The 25,071-nt window shown below is 40.6% G+C and overlaps 1 protein-coding gene across 1 annotated transcript in view; it reads right to left on the bottom strand.

Annotated features, from left to right (window-relative positions):
• Positions 1-25,071, bottom strand: part of LOC126282225 (tubulin polyglutamylase ttll6-like) — a 395,080-nt gene that overhangs the window by 98,703 nt on the left and 271,306 nt on the right. The window contains exon 13 of the mRNA XM_049981790.1: positions 11,076-11,213. Within this exon, the coding sequence (XP_049837747.1) occupies positions 11,076-11,213 (138 nt within the window). The remainder of the gene's footprint in view (positions 1-11,075; positions 11,214-25,071) is intronic.

The raw sequence follows: 25,071 nt of genomic DNA, 5'->3' as shown, positions 1-25,071 counted from the left end.
ATCACCAGTGGAGTATATTTTAATAATCCAACAATTGACTGGATTAATTAATTTTTTAAGTGGTCAGCATGACAGGACATCATGTAAAATGTACAAAATGTTTTCTCTGAAACCCACCCAGAACACATAGCTTGGAAGCCACTCATGGTGGATATATATTAGATCTAATGGTAAGAAACAGATCTGACCTCTTTGAGGATGCCCTAATTGAAACTCATAAATGTGAGCATGAGCCACTAGCAGGAACAAAGATAATCAAAGAGCAAATAACACTTAAAATAAGTAGAAATATGTAGATGTTGCATAAACTAGATAGACAGACAGTAGTGTCAATGGGAAACTTGAAACATTTTGTCATGGGAAGGAGCACAAAGAATAACATTGGCTAAAATTAAAAAAAAATAATTGACCAAGTACTGGATAGTTACATGCTTTGTAGCACAGCTTGGAATATTAAAGACTCTCCATGGTATAAAACATCTGTACAGAAACTTCAAAAGAACAAGTGACTACTGCAAGGGTATGGCTATAGATAGAGAAATGCTGTCTGTCAAATCTGAAATGTGTATGAAGCCTTGAGTGATTACTGTGGCAGAGTGCTATCAAATGATCTCTCACAACACCAAAATAAGTTCTGGAGATATACACAGCCTGTAAGTGGCACAACGTGTTTCCAGACATCCATGGCTTGTACAAGAACTTATGCTGAAGTGCTGTTGAGAAATAGTTGAAACCATTAAAACTGAACAAAGCCTGATGGCAAATTGGAATTCCTGTTACCCAGGAGGTGAAAGAGAGCACTACTTACATACCTCATACCTGCACAAGGAGGGGAGCAGAAGTAATCCACAGAAGTGCCATCCAATATTTTCGATATGTATCTTAGAACGTATTCCGAGTTCAAAAATAATTGATGAGGTATCTGATACACAACGATCTCCTCCATGATGACCAGCATGTATTTTAAACACATCAGTTACATGAAATTCAGCTTTCACTTCTCTCATGTGACATCCTGAAAGCCATGAATCATGGCAGTCACATAGATCCAGCATTTCACTACTTCTGAAAAGCATTGGACACAGTACCAAACCAAAATTCAATAATTAAAGTATGAGCCTATGGTGTATTATGTGAAATTTGTGGCTGAAGTAAGGATTTCTTCATCAGTAACATGCAATTGTTGTCTTGGATGGAGAGTCAACTACACATGTAGAAGTGATTTCAGGTGTGCTCCTGAGAAGTGTGTTGGAAACATTCCTGTTCATGTTGTACATCAATGAATTTGCAGACTATATTAATAATATTCTCAGACATTTTACAGATTTTGCAGTTATCCCTATAATGAAGTAGTGTCTGAAAAAGACTCCACAAATATCCAGTCATACCTTCTAGATTTACATCTACATACATACCCTGCAAATCACTGTGAAGTACATGCTGAGGGCAGTTACGGATTCTCCCTATTCCAATTGCATATGAAGCACAGGAAGAATGACTGCTTAAATGCTTCTGAAATTCCTGCAGTTAATATAATTTTCTCTTCTCAGTCCCTACAGGCAGCTGAAGAATATCTCTGGATTATTCATTTAGTACTGGTTTTTGAAATATTTTGGGTATGCTTTCATTAAATAATTTCTATACAGCTTCATGAGTCTGGAATTAGGGTTTTTCAATATTTCTGTGTTTCTCTCCTGTGACTCCATCAAAATTGTGACCATTCATGCCCCCAACCTTTCCTTCGTATATGTTCAGTATCCCCAATTAGTCCTGTATGGTATGGGTTCCACACATTTGAGCAGTATTTGAATATGGGACACACAAGTGATTTGTAAGAGTCTCCTTTATAGACTGAGTGCATTTTCTGAGTATATCGTGAATGAACTGTAGTCCGCCACATGCCGTTACTAATGCTGGGCTTATGTGATCATTCCATTTCATATCATTACAATTTGATACTCTCAGTGATTTTTATGAGTTGACTGATTCTACTTGTGAATCACTGATACTGAAGCCATAGACTACTACATTTTTGGGAAGTGTATATCTTTATATTTCTATAACCTTAAAACAAGGTGACCATTTTTGAATCACTTTGAAATGGTATGTATATCTGACTGCACATTTCTGTAGATTTTTAAAGACAATACTTCTTTAATGATAACTGGATCATCTGCAAAAAGTCTAAGGTTGTTATTAATATTGTCTGTCATGCTGTTAATATACAACATGAACAGCAACATTCCTGGTACACTTCCCTGGGATACAACTGAAGTTACTTATACTTCTGCTGATGATTCTCCACCCAAGATGACATGCTACATCCTACAAGCTACATCCTCCATATGAAAAAATCTTCAATCCAGCCACCCTACATAAGTGTACTTTTGTTAAGTCATGGTGTGGTAGAAGTAAATGGTTTTTGAAAGTGAAAAAATGCTGCATCCACTGCATTGATCCATGATTTTCAGAATGGCACTTGAGATCGCATAAGTTGGGTTTTGCATGACAGATGTTTTCAGAATTTATCTTGATTGGCATGGAGGAGGTTGTTCTGTTTGAGATAGTTCATTGTGTCTGCTCTTAGAATATATTCTATGGTTCTACAAAAGGTGAGACACATGGATGACAGTTCTGTGGCTAAATTCTGCTACTCTTCCTGTCGATGAGTGCGACCTAAGCTTTCTTCCAATCGCTTATACAGATGTTTGTTCAAGGGATCTACAGTATATTTATGGTTAAAATGGGAGCTAAACCAGCTGAAAATTTTGTATTGAATTTGAGAGGCCCTGGTACCATTACCACTTTGTCAATTTGTGGTGTTGATTTTGAAGACCGCCGACACTAATATGTACATCACTAATCTTTGCCGTGGTGTGACAAGTCAACTCAGTTAGTACTCCTGTATCTATCTTAGTGAAGGAACATTTCATAATGGAATTCAGTATTTATGCTTTTGTTTTTATACAACCAGTTTCAGTTCTTGTATCATTCATGAGCGTCTGGACATCAACTTTGATGCCACTAACAGCTTCTTAAAAAAAAATCTGGAACGTTCATAATTTCATGCCAATGGTGTGCTGGAGCTAAATGTTGTTGGCATCCCTGCACATGTCTGTGTTTAGTGTGTAACTGCCGGAAGTTTCATTGTTGGGTGTCTGTTAGTTATTGTTCAGTGCTGTGTTGAGTAGAATGTCTTGTTGCACAGTCCGCGAAGTTCAAGATGGCACAGTTAGAGGACTAATGTGCCTGCATTAAATTTTGTGTGAAATTCCAGAAAACTTTTGCAAAGTCACACAAAATGATGCAGGACACCTTCAGAGATGAGTGCTTCAGCCATACATGGTGTTAAGAATGGTTCACATGGATTAAAAATGGCTGGAAGGAAGTTAGAGATCGCCCTCGTTCAGGACACCCTTTGACATCTACCAACAATGCTCATGTCAGGAATGTCAATGAAATTGACTGACTGTCCAAGTGGTTGCATAACAATGTAACATTTGAGTTGTATCGTGTCATGAAATCCTGACACAGCATCTAGGAATGCATTGTTGCCACCAAGTTCATCCCACGAATCATGAGTCAAGACCAGAAATATCTTCACCTCATAATGTGTGAAGACCTTCTGAATTGCACAAATGAGAACAAGATGTTCCTTAAGATAATCATAACTGGTGATGAGATATGAGTCTACAGTTATGATGTTGAGATCAAGGTTCAATCTTCGCAATGGATTTGGAAAGGTTCTCCATTCCATAAAAAGCTCATCGCATAAGATCAAATGTCAAAGCCATGCTGAGAGTTTTCTTTCACATTGAAGATTAGTTCATCATGAATTTGTGTCACAGCAAACATCATGAATTCATGCCACAGCAAAGAACTGTTAATCAATGGTAATATTGGGAGATGTTGTGATGTCTACCAGAAAATGTGAGAAGGAAATGGCCTGAAATGTGGTGAGACAATTCATGCCTCTTGCATAACAGTACTGCATACGCACATTCATTCCTGTTGGTGCATGACTGCTGCACAAACAATAAAATCAGTGTGCTGCCTCATCCTTTGCACTCTGCAGGCCTGGCCCCTGCAGCCCTTTTTCCTTTCCAAAGTTGAAAGCCCCACTGAAAGGACAAAGATCTGCAATGACAGATGAGACAATAGAGAATTCGCAGGTGGTGCTTTATGTAATTCAGCTCATCTTTCGCAGACTGATGTGTAGTGCATAGGGACATGTAACAGAACACAGTATTAACAACTAACTTTCGAGCTCTGGCACTAATTCTGGCAGAAAGTATCTACGTACACATATGAAACCACATACACAACCAAATGCAAGCTACTGCAGCTGTGGTGATATTACAGAGTAGTTGCATGGGCTGATGGACATGGGGTGAGGTAGAAAAGGAGACGTGAGACAAGGGGGGCATAGTGGGATAGTGTGAGGCAGGAGTACAAAAGGCAGATGATTCAGCAACTGCAAACCAAATGAAAGAAATTCTGAAGGAGTAGAGCTCATAAAAGATACAGAGGAACGGGGGATGGAAGGATAATGAGGTGATGACAGTGCGAGGAGAATGAATGGGAGAAATGGGAAAGGGGGCAGATGGAGTAGGGAGAGAGACAGAGAGAGAGGAAGTCCACGTGAGGTGGAGAGGAAGAGTGGTGGCAGGAGGCAATGCATGATCTGGATGGAGAAGGAGTAATGTGGAAAATGAGATAAGACAAAGGGGTATAGGTAAAGCGAGGAGTCATCGGTGTTCTGATGCACAGCTAGTTGGGCAACTGATTGGTAAAGTTTGTGGTTTGTCGCAGTTTGGTGGTGGCCATTCATCCAAGGAGACAATTACTTTTCTATATTACCCATGTAAAATGCTGATATATATAATATATACGATATATAACATATATAGCATAGCTGATAAATAATATGACTACTTTCACAGATGGCCTTGCATTTTATTGGGCAGGAAATGCCTGTGACTGAACTGCAGTAGCAGTGGCAGGTGGGGGGGTGTTGTAAAGGACAGGTCTTGCTCCTAGGTCACCCACACAGGCATGACCCTTGGGGTGTAGGACTGGAAGCAGGATTGGAATAGGGATGAACAAGGGTATTCTGCACATTGTGTGGGCAGTGGAACACTATTTTGGGTGACATGGGTGGTTGAGAGATACTCAAAGCCCTGGAGTAGGATATGATTGAGCTTTTCAAGGCAAGGGTGATACGGGGTCAGAGGCCAGAAGCATGCTGATTGGCAGCTGGTTCATAGGTTTCCTTGTGTGACACAAGGATATGACAAAAGAGATTTGTTTATGGATGACCTGGATATGGTGTTGTCAGTCAATAAAGGCTTTAGCTTGGTTATTTACCTATTTCAACAAATCCTCCTTTCCACTGCAGGTGCTGTATCCCCAGGCCCTTATCCCTGCAAGGAAGAAATCATATGATGTGATCACATTTGTTGAGGTTATGGAGGAAAAAACAATGGTTGTCCTAGCCATGAGTTCAGATCATATAAATGTCAACAATGAAATTGGATCATATCAAGGACACCAACCACCAATAGTATCTCCACTTAGACAGCTGTCACCTATTCCATGTCAGAAGGTCTCTTCCTTTCAGCTTCATAACCTGTGGATGTAGAATCTGCACTGGAAAGCAGTAGCTCTCAAAATATGCCAACAACCTTACCAGGGTTTTCTTGACTAACAATACCCTATCCAGCTCATCCATAAACAAATCTCCTGTGTCATCTTCTTGCCAGCCATTGATCAGCTCTCCTCAGATCAGCCAGTATCATCCTGGCATTGAAAAGCTCAACCACATCGTTCACCAGGTCTTTGACTAACCACATCATCAAAAATACTTTTACACTGCCCACCTAACCTTCAGAATATCACTGTCCATCCCTATTCCAATTATGGTCTCAATCCTGCATTGCATGGCTCATTCCCTTGTGGACAATCCACGCGCAAGATTCACCCACACACACACCCAAAATCCTTCCACCATAATCCAGTCACAGGCATTTCGTACCCAACAAACTTAGGGCCACCTGTGAAGGAATCCATGTTATATATCAACTATGCTTCAACTACTGTATAGCATTCTATGAATGACAACCGCCAAACTGCAAGAAACCACAAACTTGACCATTCAGTTGCCAAAACTGCTGTGCACCACAACATCAATGACTGTAACAACTGCTCCACTACACATGCCATTTGGATACTCTCTTCTAAAATAACTTTCTGTGAGCTACACAAATGGGAGTTGATACTCCAGCATTTTCTGCATTCTCATACTTCCGTAGTGATGTAAAATACCTGGGCATTTATATGTTGGGACAAATGCCTATGATAAATGTCTGCGCAAATGCTCAAAATTCATAAATGTCTGGGCATCTATGCATTTTAAAGATTGATTGATAAGTGGCACTAATAAAAAAATTTTAAGCTGATATTTTGTATTGGAAAAGGCGTTCTGCAAAATTTGCTTCTTTAGTGGTTGAATAACCAAGTTGAAAAAGCTGCTTGTGAGTTAAGGGAGAGTTGTTGGGGGAAATAAATTGGACTGTAAACATAACTAAATTTTAATGAGGTCAATTTTTGGGGTAGCAGATAATAAAAAGAGAAAACAATGTTCAAATCTTGTCTCACCTGGAAACTTCAGTGAAATCCTATCTTTTGAAACTTTTTGAAACAGCTTGTTAAATATGGCTGTGTTTTACTCTTTTGACAAATCTTACTGCATTTGTCATGAAAGTTTCATTGCTTGGCAGCCTAAAATCTCTAAGCACAACTAGTTTAGTAGGTGAGCTAGGCACCCAAGTGGAATACAGCTTTCCTGTTTGCAGCATTGTCATCTATCACCACAAGAAACTTTTCTGGCTCATGCTTTTCCAAAGCATTTGTGAAAAGCTGAGCAAGATACTCAGCATTGTGGCTGTTACTTTTAGTCATTACAATCTCAACAAAAAATGATTCAGGCTTGGCAAATATGATGTTAATAATGGATTCATTTTTGAGACTGCTCCAGCCATCACACTGTAGATGATATCTATTACACTTTAAACAATACAAACACGAGGTAAAGTACCTTCTCACACAGCCACATAGACTTAATGGCTGTTAGATAGTCACACCAGTGTTGCCAATTCCACTTAACTAAATAACCAACAGAATTGCATGAATTACCTGAAATCACCAGCCATACACCAAAAATTTCATCTACTATTTGCAATAATAGCAACAGCACTAATATTTACTTAGAATAATTGGAATCAGAGTTAAAAAATATCTATAATGATTCTAATCAGGTGTCATGTGCTAATTCCAATTCCACAATTCCAAGGATCACTGATTCTCTAGGAATCAACTAGTATCAGAATCAAATGATTCCAGCATCTTGGACAGTGATTCTTTGTTATTACATTTTCTTTAATGTTTGTGTTCTCATTTTATCTTCACAGCACTACACATATACAGAAGTAGATAAAGAAAGAAGAAGAATAGAAATCTATTGTCTGTTTCAAATGTCACTACATCTGACAATGAAGCTTTATTTTTTCACTGAAAACAGTTTAACATTTAAGAATACATTTATCATCAAGAAGCACATGCTAGATATTTAATACGTTCAGTAATTACTTTGCTATCAGTAACCATTTGTCAATAATATTCAGAGATTTGACACAGATTATAAAGTGTGTTACATTACAAAGTGATGACCTGAGGAAAATGTTTTTATATACTGGGTTTTCACTACACAGCTGTTCAATGCCGTTTGTGTGTGTGTGTGTGTGTGTGTGTGTGAGAGAGAGAGAGAGAGAGAGAGAGAGAGAGAGAGAGAGAGAGAGAGAGAGAGAGAGATCAAGAATAAAGAGTAAACTGGTAAAAAGAAAAAGCATGTTATAAAAGATAAGCACCTGTCAGCAACACGTGCCATTCCTTGGTACAGTAAAGTGTGTGTGTGTGTGTGTGTGTGTGTGTGTGTGTGTGTGAGAGAGAGAGAGAGAGAGAGAGAGAGAGAGAGAGAGAGAGATCAAGAATAAAGAGTAAACTGGTAAAAAGAAAAAGCATGTTATAAAAGATAAGCACCTGTCAGCAACACGTGCCATTCCTTGGTACAGTAAAAAATATATAGTGTTTCTCTCTTTCACTTCATTCCTAGTAATAAAGATAAAAACAATGAATAATATATGTAGGTTTCAATGTAAGCATTTACTAACTTTTAATATTGGGAGTATCTTCTCATTCCTCATTTTAAATGGTAAATTATACATTTTAGCAGCAAAACCTTTAAAAATAATTATTTTAACAAACACTCAGATTTTGGGCATTTAAAACTGATTTGTATAGGTTCCTTGGCAAATGCCCATTTAGAAATGTCCTGCCCACTGGGCATTTGCCTGGCCCACATCACTACACTCCCCCTCAGCTAAACATCCACTAACCTGTTTCCCACTGTCTCACTTTACCTTTCATTTTTCTCTTCTGTTATTGTTCACATCACTCCTTTCCCATACAAACTGTGTACTGCCATCTCTCATCACTCTTCCTACCCCCTATGTGGGGACTCTCTCACTGTCGCTGTCTCTGTCTCTGTCAGTCTCTCTCTCTCTCTTTCCCCTCTCCCTTTGCCCACCCCAATCGTCTCTCTCTCCTTCCTTCCCCTGTCTCCTCCACCTTCATCTCTTTCATCTGTTTCTCGATATCTCTTGTATGCTCTACTCCTTCAGAATCCCTTTCATGTTGTATGCAGGCAGTGTGTCATCTGTATTTCCTGCCCTTAACTTGCACTATCCTCTTACACTCTGGCCATGTGTGTCCTTCTCTACTGTCTCCCACATTTATCGGCCCAGAAGTGGTAGCGTGAGTTTGGTTGTGTTTACTTTCTGTCACAAGAAGTACAACAGTTTGAAAACTGGTTGTTAATACAGTGTTCTGTTGTATGTGTCTGTATGCCACACATCAGTCTGCTGTAGGTGAAAGGTTGACTTCCATTTATTTTATATACTGACCACCAAATAATTAACCTCAAATTAGCTTCACTTATAATATTTGATTTTTGGATCTATTACTCTACAACAATTACAAGCTGTTATTTGAAGATTTGAATCTGAATGGCCAGGAATGTGTTTTGTGTAAAAAATGAAAGAAAAAGCCTGGTAAAATTTTCAGACTTTTTAAAAGTTATGTACGCTAACAAACTCGTTTAACAATGTCTGAAACAATTATGAGAAGGAAAGTTGCAACTCACAGTATAGTGGAGACGCTGAGTTGCAGATAGGCACAGCAAAAATACTCTCAAAATTAAAGCTTTCAGCCATTAAGGCCTTCATCAACACTACACACACACACACACACACACACACACACACACACACACACACTCACACACACACGACTGCAGTCTCAGGCAGCTGAAACCACATTGGAGTGTAGGAAGAGTGATGAGAGATGGCAGTGCGGTTTCAGTTGGCTGAGACTGCAGTTGTGTGTGTGAGTTGCATTTGAGTGTGTGTGTGTGTGGAAGGGGGGGGGGGGGCAAGTATGTGTGTCTCGCGTTGACAAAGGTCTTAATGGCCAAAAGCTTTAATTGTGAGAATCTTTTTGTTGTGCCTATCCACGACTCAGCATCTCTGCTAATGGTGAGTGACAACTTTCCTTCTCATAATTGTTACATTCCATCCTGGAATTGTTTGATTAATGTCTGAAACAGTGTTAATATGCAATAAATACTGACAATAATAATTACTGTTGAATTGGGGACCTAAATGGAATATGATACAAGAGTTATAACACACAAAAAACTAAGTATTGTAACACAGTGGTTGAATTCAAAAGAGATAGATTAATGTCATACTCATATAGTTTCAAATACTGACTAAGAAGAAATGGGCCGATGAACAGAAAAAGTAGAAATATTACACAAATCAGAATATACAACTGTAGCTAACAATTTATTATGGACTATATTATCTGTAAAACTCTTAAGTGTCAGAAATTGTTTCAAAACCATACACTTTTTCACGTAAATACACTAAAAAAAATCACAAATTAGGTATCAATTTATGATAGAGCACAAATATTGCACTGCAGTTGCAAATGTTAAAAATATACAATTTAGATAAAACACATACAAGCCTTGACACAAACAATGAAAAATTATGAAAATATGACACGAACAGTATAACATTATAACCTAGAATTTGGAGCAGACCCATAAAGGAAAATCTATAGGTTGGCTTATATATGCACTGATTTTTTTACTTAGCCAAATTTGAGAAGCATTCTACAGTAGAGAGCCAAACATGCAACTGAAGTGTCAGTTTATCATAGTCAAAATAACAAAAATCTTTTAAATAAACAAAAAAGCATTTCCTCCACCTGAGGCAACTAATAACGCAAGTCTTCATTAATTTTCAAAATAGTGCAAAGACTGACAACTAGCTTTAACTGTTCACAAAGAAAAAAACTGTGCACTTCACAGAACCCAAAAATATAGTATCCACAACTAAAATATTGAAGAGTAATAACTGGAATCAGTCAATTAATAAAAATATCAGGGTTTAACAATTTGTAGGGGGATCTGAAATGGAATGATCATATAGGGTCAGTTGTAGGTAAAATAGGTGTCAAGTTTTAGTTCATTGAGAGAATACTAGGAAAAAAACAGTCATTATACAGGACACTGCCTGAGAAATGCTCATGTGTCCCACCCTAGAATATTTTTCAACTGTTTGAAACCCATACTGGGGTACTGTACATATACGATGAATAGCAGTACAAATAGTCACAGATGTGTTTGACCTATAGGAGAGCATCACAGAGATGCAGAAAAACCTGAAATGGCATGAGCTTGATAATATATACCAACCATTCAATGAAAGCCTGCTTACAAAGTTTTAAAAAATCAGTAAAAAAGAAAAATATTTGTAACACACTTACTACGTTGCTTAAGAAAATTGTACATCAAATAATTCAAAATATGGCTGTAAGACATTTACATTAAAAGTCATGACATTATCACTGAAGTGAAGTACAAATGATATTTGTATATCACAACATCTTACCTGTTCTGTAATTCCATAGCTGCGAATCAAAAAATCACGCTGAGCCATGTTTGTAATTCGGTCTTTCTCTTCAGAGTCATCGATAATACCTGGCTCAAATGAGTTTAAAATGTACTTTTTGCCTTCAGACTTTCTGATCTGAAAAGAAAATATATACACATATGTATAAAATTTCATTTACTAACAGCACTATGTTGCTCTTATGCCGTGTAGTCAGTCCTTACACATTGTGAACAAGACAGAGTAAATTTTTCAGCGAGGAGGCAGACTTTCATTTCATGTGTGATAATTGAACTTGGGTATTAAACGAATGAAAAATCCTGGATACGTAATAAGGTAACAATAAACAGAACAGGAAAGGCAAGCACTCAACTGGGTTGATGTGTAAAGCAGAGAAACATTTAACACCAGTGAAAAGTTACTAGTGGTAGCTCAAAGGCCATTTCTGTCTTTGTTTCTAAGTGGCACAAAAAGTGAGTAGTTGCCTTTCCTTCTATTTTTTAAAAAGATCATAAGGGTGGGAAAAATAAAAGCCGCCTGGATGAGTGGATATGATTGAATGTGAATCTATGCATACAACCACACTCTGTGATGTGCACACCACATGTACACCCACCACATGATCCATACTGGTTCAGAGCATAGTGCAGGCTGTGTCAGTACGAGTGGAGCAGTGGAAAGGGGACGACGGTACTCACAGTGGAGCAATGGGTGTTCACTGTGGAAAGTTATGTGACAGCAGATTCATGGAAATGGTGTGGTCAGTTGTTCACTGAGAAGCTAAATGGTGTCAAAGTGCCAGCAAAGAGTGCCATTCAACAATTAACCCAAAAATGGCATCAGGCAAGATCTATTTTGAACATATGAAGAAACATTCTGAAACATGCTCACACACCAGATGTGTGGCTGCAGTTCACCAGTAAATACTTTTAAGTCCCACCACATCAACCCAACCCCTGTTGCCTGAGAACAGTATATCACATCAGCATCTCTACCAAGTGTCTGTTGTTCATTCATTAAAATCAGCAGATGCTCACAGCGCCTCCAGTGCGAGATAACAATGAATGGCTTGAACATGGATCTGTTCTTTATGTCTGATGAAGCCTGCCAACTCACAGAATCACCGTTTGTGGATGGTAAAGAATCCACATAACTTCCACTAAACACCATTGCATGGGGTTTGGTGTGCAGCGTCTGCACGCAGCATTATTGGTCCCATCTCCTTTCATCACACACTGGCTTTGGCATGTTACACTGCGAACATTTTGACATCATTTCTGGGAGCATTAATGGAGGAGGAAAAGACGTACAGTTCATTGCAACAGGATGGAGCAACTGCCCATACAGCCAGCTGAACATTGGAGCACACTTACACAATCTTCATGCCTGACAGAATTGTTACAGAGGTCAGTCTGCTCATTGTGATAGCTGGCCACCCAGGTCACCTGATCTGTCAGTGTGCAATTACTTCATGTGGTGAGCCCTCAAGTCTAAGGTGTATTGCAACAATCCTCTTAGTCTTCAAGAACTGCTACAGAACATTTTGGATGAGATTGCACCAATTCCAGCATCCTGTTCAAATCCGCCTTCTGTAACCCTGGCCCAAAAGTGTCAAGAGAAGAATGGTTGTCACTTTTAGTATCTGCTATATTCAGCTTAGTACTGTATTTACTTTCCTCTACTGTGTTTCTTTGTACCCTGGAACTCTGTTCTCCAGGCCACTTTGATTTGCCCCATCCTGTAACTGTGGGGGAAATGGTGCATACTTGAAGAAATAATATTGCATATATTTTTTTGAAAAGTTTATGCTTGCTTCTCACCATTACCAGTACCCAAGCAAAGAGTAATATAACAATAAATTACACTTTATGACATTGCCTCCCATGAGCCATGGCTCTGGCTGTGGTGGCATGTCTAATGTGCCTCAAATACTTGTACTGTAGGTGAAGCCACATTAGAAAAGGTATCTATGGAGAGGCCAGACGAACATATAGCTTCTGAATGGAACAGCAGTCTTTGGCAGTTACAAGGGCAATAGTCTGAATCATTGACTGTTCTGGTCTAGTAACATTATTAATCAATATGGTATTGCTATGGCTGAAAGCAAGGGGAAATTACAACAGATTACATATCCTCAGACATGCAGGGCTATTTATGGCTTAATGATGACTGTACTTGCTTGGATAAAATACACTGGAAGTAGAATAGTCTGACATTCAGAACTATTTGTGGAACCACTCAGGACAATGTTGCCATAAGGAAAAACAAAACTAGCTTCCTAAGGGTCAAACTGTGCAGTGTTAGATTCCTTAGCCGGCTACATAGGTTAGAGAATTGGAAAAGAGATATAGTGGGAATTAGTGTGTGCAGTGATACAGAGAACAAGACTTCTGGTCACGTGGGTACATGATTACCAAGAAATAATCAGATAGGACTAATGGAGAAGTAGATCTGCTAATGAATATTAAAAATAAGTATGTGGGGAGTTACTGTGAACAGCATAGTGGACACATTATCATAACCAAGATAGAGAGAAAGCCAACACCCAATACATTAGTAAAACTTTAAATGCCTTCTAAGCTCTGCTGATGATAAAGAGACTGAAAGAATGTTTCATCAGATAAAAAAATATTCATGTCATCAGGAGAGACTAAAATTTAATTATTATGAAGGACTAGAATCCAACAGAGGTAAAAAGAAGAGAAGGAAATGTTGTGGGAGAGCAAAGACTAGGGAAATGCAGCTTGATGGAATTTTGTGCAGAGTGCAACTGAATATTGCAAGAACTTGGATCATATAAGAAAATTTCTCCTTATGAATTGTGGACTTTGCTGATTTGAGAAGGGGGTGGTGGGCTCACACACCTCAGCAATAGATAGCTATACTGTAAGTGCAACAACAATGTAGAGACATATGTGAATAGGCCAGGATATCCTGTGGTTCCCAAAGAGTGGCAGCAGCCTTTTCAGCCCCTGCACCAATCTGTGTGGCTGATTGATCTGGCCTTGTAATATTAATTAATATGACCTTGCTGGCTGGCTTGGCCAAAAGCTGAAAGCAAGAGGAAACTGCAGCCATAACCCCCTCACCCCCCCCCCCCAACCCCACCCCAAATGTATGGAGCTCTACTGTATTGCTTAATAATGATGGCGTCTTCTTGGACAAAGCATTCTGGAGGTAAACTAGTCCCCCACTCAAATTTCCAAGTAGGGACTATTCAGGAGGTTGTCATCAACAGGAAAAACAAAACTATCATCAATGGATTGGAGTGTGGAATGTTAGACCTCTTAAAAGGGTAGGGAAGCTAAAAAATTTGAAAAGAGAAATAAATAAGTTTAATTTAGACAGAGTTAGAAGTAATGAGGTGTACAGAACCAAACAGAAATAATGCAGGAGCAGGTCAAACAATGAACAAGAAAACAGGAATGCAGGTTAGCTTCTATGAACAGCATAGTGAATGCATTATCATTACCAAGACAGATACAAAACCAACACCCACTACAGCAATACACATTTTTATGGCAACTACCACCACAGATGATGAAGTGATTAAAACGGTGTATCATGATACAAACAAAATTATTCAGATAGTAAAGGGAGATGAAAATTTAATTGTGATGGGTGGCCAGAATTTGATAGTTGCAAAAGGATGACAATAAAAAATAGTGGGAGAACATGGACTGAGACAACGGATTGAAAGAGGTAGAATTTTGCACAGAATGTAATTTAATCATCATAATACTGGGATTAAGAATAATTAAAGAAGGGTGAACAAGGGAAACACCAGATTGGAATATCAGTGATATTAGAAAAAGGCCAGATTTCCACTCACCATAAAGATGACACATTGAGTTGCAAACAGGCACAAGAAAAGGACCATTACACATTTAGCTTTCGGCCAAAGCATCCCTCAGAAAAGAAAACACATATGCAGATTCACACAAAGAAGCACATCCCAAGCACACATGGCTGGTTTGAGATGTAATGTTAATGATAAACAGATATTTTGATAACATATGTTAAATTTCAAAATATTTCCAGCAGCAGAGGTGGACTCTAACAAAATTGACTGGTTATGAACTGCACATAAAAAAAAAAAAAAATGCAGAAAACTGGAAAATTGTGGAAATACTGACAAGTGAGTACTAAGAACAGAAGGGATGTCTGAAATGTGGAAGGAATATATATAGAAGGGCCATACAAAGGAAACAGACTTGAAGACAATATGATGGGAATGGAAGATGAAGTAGATGAAGATGAGATGTGAACATGATACTGTGATTAGAATATCAGCATTACTATTTGATACTGTGATTTGAATTTAACATAGCACTGAAAGGCCTAAGCCAAAACAGGACACCTTGAGTAAACCACATTCTCTCAAAATTGTTGAAATCTTTGGGGAGAATATACAATGTCAAAACTACTCTATCTGTAAACTTGTCCAAATCATCACTAATACCATGTTGTCAAAAGACAGCTTCCATTTGTGTGAACCACAGCTTCAGTTTAGTGGGCTGGAATGCAGGAAGCTTTAAGCTACTGATCTAGGGTGAGCAACTTACGAAGTGCTGATTCTTGTTTGTGACAAGTGAAGGTGGAGGAACTGTGTTAGCTAAAGGTGAAGCCAGCTCCTCTTGTTTCAGCTTTTTGTTTTCACTGGATGTGTCCACAGATCCTTCCATTGTTCATAATGCAATGCACATGGAAATAAAATGTTGTGTTTGTGAAAACTGTTCAGCTTGGTGTCATAACTATTTTTGAACATGACTTACCTAAATCTTATCAAGAAGGGCTCTCAAATTGGAGGAAGACATACCAATCACTGACTGTCACCCTCAGTGCATTGGAGAGAAAAAGAGAAATTAACAAGAAAAATGTATCCATTCAATCATGGTTATCAGGTTCCTCTAAGGAATTGAAAAATGTTGCATTGGAGTTGCAACATCTATGCCACAAAAATGGTCTGAATAAGCAAATAGTGACCTCAATGGAAATTACACAGCTTTAAACCATTCATTATGTATATCCTGCACATAACATATCAGATTTCAACAGAAATGCACACCTGCAAGTTTTTCAGTGCAATTGACTGTACAGAGGCATTTTCACAATTCTGATGGGCTTGGTGAATAGGCATACGAAAACTGTCATAATGCCCTTTGATTTGTTTGAGTTTAAATCTATGCCCTTCAGTCTCAGAAATGCAGTGCAAATGTATCAGCACTTCATGCACAAAGTGCTCTCAGTGTTTTACCTGCTATATTGTGAGTAGCTAGAAATAAGAGCAAGCATCAGAACACAGGAGAGAAATGGACAAAGCCACAAGGCAGAAAGTGGAAGAGAACATGACACCAAGTGGTAGTTGAGCTAAACACAGCTGACTCACAGTGGAAAACACATAGACTAGGACAAGCCCAAAGCAAACTGTGTGACAGTGAGGTGCAAAGCAAAAATCTTTGCCACAATAATACCAGCAGGTCAAGAGCAAGTAGAGACACAATTCGAAACAGAGAGAAAAATCAAGTGTCAAGTGAAGTCTACAGTATAGCGATGACAGTAACCAACAACATCAGATGCAAATACAGAACTGACTTACCATTCACTGGCTTGTTGTATTAATACTGGCTGTGAGGAACACTATTAGTTGGCATATTCATGTGATGAGTTGGATAGTGCACTTGGTATGTGAGTGCAGCACTGCAGTGATAGTTAACCCTCTAATGGACATTTAAGTCCATTTCCTCCAGCATACATTCAACTTCTGTGAATCCTGATACCAAACCATCAATTATTTTCTGTTACACGGATGACATTTTAGTGTTTTCTGAGACAGGACAACAAAATATACAACACTCGTGAATACTATTTCAATGTCTTAAGGACCACAGCATTTTAATTAACAAATATATTACTACAAAAAAGGATGTGCATTTCTTAGGGTATGTGATCTTGAATGCAGACATTTCTCCCCGCCCTTAGAGGATGGAAGCTATTCAGCAGATGCTGTTGCCTCCTACATTCAGAGAACTATGCAGGTTCATAGGAATGCTAAACTATTACAGGCACCATTTGCCTCACCTGGCTATGGAACAACAGCCACTCAACAAATTGCTAGATGGAAAAAATACTGTTGGCAGTAGAAAAATATCATGGACCTCAGAAGGTGAGATAACATTTCACAAATTAAAACTGGCACTGTCTAAATCTGCCGTACTGGCTCCCCTAGTGCTGATGATAGATGCTAGACTGATGGCTGTCAGCATCATTTTGCAGCAATACATGACCTACAGATTGCAATCACTTGTGTTCTGCTCAAAAAATGTAAAATGTATCTGAGCAGCAACAGAAATGGAGCAGAATTGACAAAGAGCTACTTGCCATCTACCTGGCTGTCAGGCATTTCAGATCTTTCATAGAAGGCCACAATTTCATGTTATTCATGGGCCACAAACTGCTAATGACTATTTTTCAGCTAGTAACAGAGCTCATCTCACCCTGACCATGTACACAGGCTGAATTTATAACTCAATTTACAACTGACATACAGCACACATTACACAAAGGCAATGTTGCACTGGACGGCCTTTTCCACACTTATGCTAGTTTGAGTATTATTCATTTGTATGATATGATCATAAAGCAGGAAGATAATGCTTTTCTTCAATATGTCCTCGAAAACTGTAGGCCTCTGACTTTAAAACTTGACTGCATGCCACTTCAGGGCACAATTGGTGTGACATGATTGGAGGAAGATGTAATTCATTCCTGAAATCTGGTGGTGTAAAATTTTTGAGTGTATCCCCAACCTCACTCATTGTGGTATCAGAGTCCCTGCCAAGCTGGTAGGTATGAAAGCAGCTTGGTCAGGCATACAAAGAGGTTGTTACCCCTAGGCACATACATGCAGGAGTTGTTAATGCAGCAAAGTAGCCAGGCATATGTTTGTGACAGGTGACTGCTATCTGCCAACAGCAAATTTACCCACATTCATGAAGACACTGTAGGACCATTGCTTAAATCTATATGTTAACAATGGTTGACTGTTCCACGATGTGGCCAGAAGTGGCACCTATTCCCAATATTTCTGCTGAATCAGTGACCAGGGTGATACTGTGGCCATGGTTTGCATGCTTTGGCATATCACAGACAAGCACAAAGACAACAGTTTGAAGGGAAGTTGCTTGAAGAATTGCTTCAGCTTTGTGGCAGCCTGCACGTTTGCACAACTAGCTACCATCCTGCTACCAATGAGATGCTAGAGTGAATACATTGCACTTTGAAGGTGGCTTTAAGATCTGCATCTACATCTACATCTACCTAGACAATCTGCAAGTCAGCAATAGGTGCATGACGGAGGGCACCCTGTACAACTACTTGTCATTTCCTCTCTTGTTTCACTCACAAATAGAGTGAAGGAAAAATGACTGCCTGTACGCTTGGTGGGAGACGAGGTACTGGCAGAAGTAAAGCTGTGAGTACCGGGCGTGAGTCGTGCTTCGGTATCTCAGATGGTAGAGCACTTGCACGCGAAAAGCAAAGGTCCCGAGTTCGAGTCTTGGTCGGGCACAGTTTTAATCTGCCAGGAAGTTTCATATCAGCGCACACTCTGCTGCAGAGTGAAAATCTCATTCTGGAAACATCCCCCAGGCTGTGGCTAAGCCATGTCTCCGCAATATCCTTTCTTTCAGGAGTGCTAGTTCTGCAAGGTTCGCAGAAGAGCTTCTGTAAAGTTTGGAAGGTGGGAGACGAGGTACTGGCAGAAGTAAAGCTGTGAGTACTGGGCCTGAGTCGTGCTTCAGTAGCTCAGATGGTAGAGCACTTGCCCGCGAAAGGCAAAGGTCCCGAGTTCGAGTCTCGGTCGGGCACACAGTTTTAATCTGCCAGGAAGTTTCATATCAGCGCACACTCCGCTGCAGAGTGAAAATCTCATTCATTAAAGGTTCGTTCTTCCTACTCATCCACATTAACTTACATTTTTCCACATTTAGGACTACCTGCCACTCATCACACCAACTATAAATTTTGTCTAAGTCATCTTGTATCTTCCTACAGTCACTCGACTTTGACAACTTACCATACACCACGGATCATCAACAAACAACCACAGATCACTGTGCACCCTGTCAGCCAAATCATTTATGTATATAGAGAAGAAGCGTGGTCTTATCACACTTTCCTGGGCCACTCCTGATGATACCCTTGTCTCTTATGAACACTCACCACTGAGGACAACATACTGGGTTCTATTATTTAACAAGTCTTCAAGCCACTCCCATATCCATGCAGGTATTCCATATGCTTGTAGCTTCATTAATAGGCTGCAATGGGACACCATGTCAAATGCTTTCTGGATATCCAGAAATATGGGATCTACCTGTTGTCCTTCATCCATGGTTCTCAGTACATCATGTAAGAAAAGTGCAAACTGAGTTTCGGACAAGCAATGCTTTCTAAAACCAGTTTATTATATTCAAACTGAGAATATGTTCAAGGATTCTGCCACAAACAGAAATTAAGGATATTGGTCTATAATTTTGCATGTCCATTCTTTTACCTTTCTTATATACCGGACTCATCTGTGCTTTTTTACAGTCAGTTTGGACTTTAAGCTGGGTGAGAGATTCATCATAAATGCAAGGGAGATAAGAGGCCAATATAATAAAGTCCTTTTTGTAAAACCCAACTGAGATTCCATCTGGACCTGGTGATTCATTTGTTTTCAGATTAATTTGTTTTCAAATCTTTCAGTTGTTTCTCTACACCAGGTATGGTTATTTCTATATCGTCTATACAGTACTCTGTCTAATGGTCAAATGATGGTATGTTTGTATGGTTCTCTTGTGTGAACGATTTCTTGAATGTGAAACTTAGTACTTCACCTTTTGTTTTGCTATCTTTGATTGCCACACCAGACTGATCAACAAGAGACTGGATGGAAGCCTTAAACCTGCTTAGCAATTTTACATTTGACCATAAGTTTCTTGGGTTCTCTGTAAAATCTGATACTAAGGTGTAACAGTGGTAGTTGTTATATGATTTGTGCATAGATCTTTTCAAAGATGCACGAACCTCTACTAATCTTTGCTTGTCATCATTTTTGCATCCCATTTTGAACCTAGAGTGCAACAGCTTCTGCTTCCTCAGCATCCACCAAATTTCGTTATTAAGCCATCATGGGTCTTTTCCATCCTTTCCCCACTTACTAGGCACATAGACCATGATTTACAACCTGCTTAAACTTTGCACACAATTCTCCTACATCCATCTTACTGGGACTAAGTGATGCCAATGCAATGTCTAAGTGAGATGTTAATAACTGCTTATCTGCTCTACTTAGCAGAAACACTCTCCTTTTACATCCTTTATCCACTTACTAGGCACCTAACTCTTCAGACTATGATTTACTACCTACTTAAACTTTACATGCACTATATAATGGTCTCATGTCTTGACACTAGCACTGCTGCATTTATGCAAGGCAATGAAACAAGATATACACTGTTCCCCACACAGATGCTGTATGGGGGGAAGCTACGGGTGACCAATGACCTCATCACGCCTATATCACTGTCATCACAGTTATCAGCAGTTTCTACAAATTTTGTACAACCTCTGAGTTGATGCATGGGAATTCTCAGGCTGCTCAGTCTGTTGAGGTATGGCAAATGGAAAGTTTTCATCCACAAGAAGTTGCAAAGCTGTTAATTTGTGTGGCTCAAAGACAATTCCATCTGGCTCCCACTCTCAACACCTATTCAGGGCCCTTTAGGGTCATTTCTCGGTGAGGAAACACATTCATCATTGACAACAATGACAAGCAGGAGAATCTATGAAATGAAAGGCTGAACTCTGTGTATAGGGGTGATGGAACATGTGGTGTCACCGCCAGACACCACACTTGCTAGGTGGTAGCCTTTAAATCGGCCGCGGTCTGGTAGTATACGTCGGACCCGTGTGTTGCCACTATCAGTGGTTGGAGACCGAGCACCGCCACACGGAAAGCCTAGAGAGACTTCCTAGCACTCGCCCCAGTTGTACAGCCGACTTTGCTAGCGATGGTTCACTGACAAATTACGCTCTCATTTGCCGAGACGATAGTTAGCATAGCCTTCAGCTACATTATTTGCTACGACCTAGCAAGGCGCCATGATCAGTTTCTATTGATATTGTAAATCATGTACCGTCAAGAGCGACGTTCTTCATTAATGGATTAAAGTTAAGTACTACACCAGCTACGTCGTTTTTCTCAATTCTAATTCCCTTGTCATGTTCCAGACCTCATGCCAGCCTGCATGAGCTAAAACGCGTGCATTTCAGCCTCCTTTAGTTATACGGGTTGGCTCTCCTGCCAACCACAACATTGGCGACGACAGTAATAGTATTCTTATCTAAATCGCTCTGATTTACTTGTGTAATGGCTTCGCCACAATCTCCAGGTGTACTGTCCAAGTTTTATCGCTTACCGAATCAGCAGACGCAGGCCTTACTGGATGCCCTCGGACAGCTCGTCCAGGGTCAACGTGCAATGCAAAATGATGCGGCAGCAGCCGCTTCACCGCTAACGCAGCCACAATACGCTGTTGCATCCACTTTTTGACCTTTTGATGCTGCACTGGAAAGCTGGACAGAGTGGTCACGCCAATTTGGATTCCATCTCGCCGCCTACAGAATTCAAGGTAACGAGCGGCAGCCTATTCTCCTTTCCTCCGTCGGGGTTCAGACGTACCGTGTGATAGTCAAACTCTGTCCTACGAAGAAATTTTGTCTGCATTAGATGCATATTTCAAAGAATCAGTCAATGTAGTTGCAAAAAGGTATACCTTCTTTCGTACAAAATTTACGGCAGGTTTGGACTAATCGGGAGTGGGTTGCAACCTTGCAAGGCCTTACTAGGGATTGTGCATTTGAGTGTCAATGTGGACTCCCTTATTCAGATACTATGGTCCGTGATGCAATTGCACAGAACGTTTCTGATGTTCGTATAAGGGAAACTAGTAAATCCCTCCCTTAAACAAGTGATGGACATATTGGATCAGCAGGACACACTTGACTTTGCACAGGACTCATTTGAAACTTTGCCAGCAGTGTGTCAGGTTCACCGGCCCACCGGGCGAGCTGCACGGAGCAGTAAACAGCCCTCGCGCCCGGCAGTGACACTGCCGCCAGGCTCTCAGCCACGTGTGTCAATCTGGCAAGCACATGCAGTGATCAAATCAAGCCCGTGGTGTGCTACTAAACATTCGCGTGAGAAATGCCCATCACGCCAGGCTATTTGCTTTTATTGTAATAAAAAAGGACATGTTCAGAGTGTTTGCCAGATAAAGCTCAGATCGGAAGCTCAAAACCGTTCCAGTTCCTTTGCTTCGTGCTGGAATCGGAATCGAACCAAGGATACTCAGGTTCGCGAAAGTTCGCCCATGGAAATTAATGTAGTTCATTCCACTCCGCCCAGTGCCACTCTCGCTAATAGTGACTGTGTTCGTCCCAAAAATGGTGTGCGTCGACATAGCCGGAACTCCCGTCAAGTCGCAAGTGATTATGTACCAGTGTCAGTTCACGATGCACGAGACAGTCGCTCTTGTCATCGGCAGGACAATAAACTTTTTGTGGACTTGGACATTAATGGCAAAGTGATACCATTCCAGCTTGATACAGGAGCTTCAGTTTCACTGATCAATCAAGACACTTACAAACTGCTGGGAACACGTCCGTTGCGTGCCACAAATGTTCAATTAACTAGCTATTCAGGACAATAGATCCCTGTGTTACGACAGTGCAGCCTTCTTGCAACATACAAAGGACAAAAAAAACTTGTGTCATTTTACGTCCTTCGTTTCTTCTTCTGCAGTGAACTTGTTTGGTTTCAATTTATTTCAGTTGTTTAACTTGTCTATAGCAAATCAGGTCCTACCAGTGAACTAGACTGTGCCTTCGGACAGTGTTTCTCGTCTATGTGAAGAATTTGCAGACATTTTTGCACCGGGCCTCAGCTAAGCTAAGAACTATAAAGCACATTTGGAACTGAAAGTAAATGCGCAACCTAAATTTTTACGAGCGCGCAATGTTCCCCACGCATTGCGTGATAAGGTCACAAAAACATTACACGATTTGTTATCATGAGGTGTAATTGAACGTGCAGGCTTCTCTCTGGGCATCACCCTTAGGAATTTTGCCAAAACCTTCTAGAAAGTTGAGACTTTGTGTTGACTTCAAGGCAACAGTGAATCCACAACTAGTGATTGCAAATTTTCCTTTACCCCGCCCGGAAGATCTTTTTGACAAACTGTGCCCGGGTAAATATTTTTCGAAGTTGGACCTAGCAGATGCGTACTTGCAAATACCAATGGACAAAGAATCCCAGCGCGTTTTGGTGGTTAACACACATCTTGGTTTGTATTGATTCAAACGACTGCCATTCGGGTGTGCATCCGCCCCTGCATTGTTTCAGCAATATCTACAAACTGTTTTTGCTTCGGTCCCTACTGCAGCAAATTATCTGGACGATATTGTGATCTCCGGAAAGACAGAAGAATAACATTTGGCCAATCTCAATCTCAGAACATTATTTCAGGTCTTGCAACCGATATTGTGATCTCCGGAAAGACGAAAAAAGAACATTTGGCCAATCTCAGAACATTATTTCAGGTCTTGCGACAAAATGGTCTTCGCTTGCGAAAGGACAAATGTGTGTTTTTTGCTCGGGACTTACCATACTTGGGACATGTACTCAATGCCCAAGGCATACATCCCAGTCCCACGCACCTTCGTGCCATACAAGATTTGCCGTCGCCGCAGAATTTGAAGCAGCTACACAGTTTACTGGGAAAAATTAACTATTACCATCGATATATTCCGCATGCCTCTTCCATTTCAGCTCCACTTTATTGCTTACGCCGTAAAGATGTTCCGTTCGTCTGGACGACGGAAGGCGAACGCGCCTTTCGCCAGCTGAAATCGGCATTGCTTTCCAATACTTGCCTTACGCCATTCGATCCCCAGAAGCCCCTTTTGTTGATGGTGGATGCATCGGATTTTGGGATCGGTGCTGTACTTGCGCACCACAAAGATGGATCGCACGATCGCTTCCTGTGACCAGTTGTCCTCTGACATGGAACTCTTGCCCGCTCCGGACCGTATGTCGTCTTCGCCCGTTGGGTGCCCCGGCCCGATGGAGGTCTACCCTTCGGTCCCTCCTGTCTCTCTACAGGCGCATACACTGCATGTTGGCGTGCACCCTCGAGCAGGTTTTCAGGCGTTTCCTAGCTCCCCGCAGTCCGAATGGCAGGGTGCGGGTGGCACAGCCTCGCCTGTTGTTAGGCTCCCCACCCCATCGCATACGTCAACATGCGGTCCTCTCCAGGCGGACGGAAGCCTTATGCAACAACTGTACGCCGATTTGCGGGGGAGAAATGTGGTGTCACCACCAGATACCACACTTGCTAGGTGGTAGCCTTTAAATCGGCCGTAGTCCGGTAGTATACATCGGACCCGCGTGTTGCCACTATCAATGGTTGCAGACCGAGCGCCGCCACACGGCAGGTCTAGAGAGACTTCCTAGCACTCGCCCCAGTTGTACAGCCGACTTTGCTAGTGATGGTTCACTGACAAATTACGCTCTCATTTGCCGAGACGATAGTTAGCATAGCCTTCAGCTATGTTATTTGCTACGACCTAGCAAGGCACCATGATCAGTTTCTATTGATATTGTAAATCATGTACTGTCAAGATCAATGTTCTTCATTAATGGATTAAAGTTAAGTGTTACACCAGCTACGCCGTTTTTCTCAATTCTAATTCCCTTGTCATGTTCCAGACCTCACGCCAGCCTGCGTGAGCTAAAACGCATGCATTTCAGCCTCCTTTAGCTATACGGGTTGGCTCTCCTGCCAACCACAACAGAACACTTCTCACTTTCGGCACTCCACAACCACTGGATTCAGAGGCACTGGGACAGACAGCTCTCACACAGTGCACGTCCTCCAAAACCCTGCAC

Source organism: Schistocerca gregaria, chromosome 7 (assembly GCF_023897955.1).
Source record: "Schistocerca gregaria isolate iqSchGreg1 chromosome 7, iqSchGreg1.2, whole genome shotgun sequence".
NCBI classification, from domain to species: domain Eukaryota; kingdom Metazoa; phylum Arthropoda; class Insecta; order Orthoptera; family Acrididae; genus Schistocerca; species Schistocerca gregaria.
This window is presented reverse-complemented; position numbering and strand designations above follow the sequence as displayed.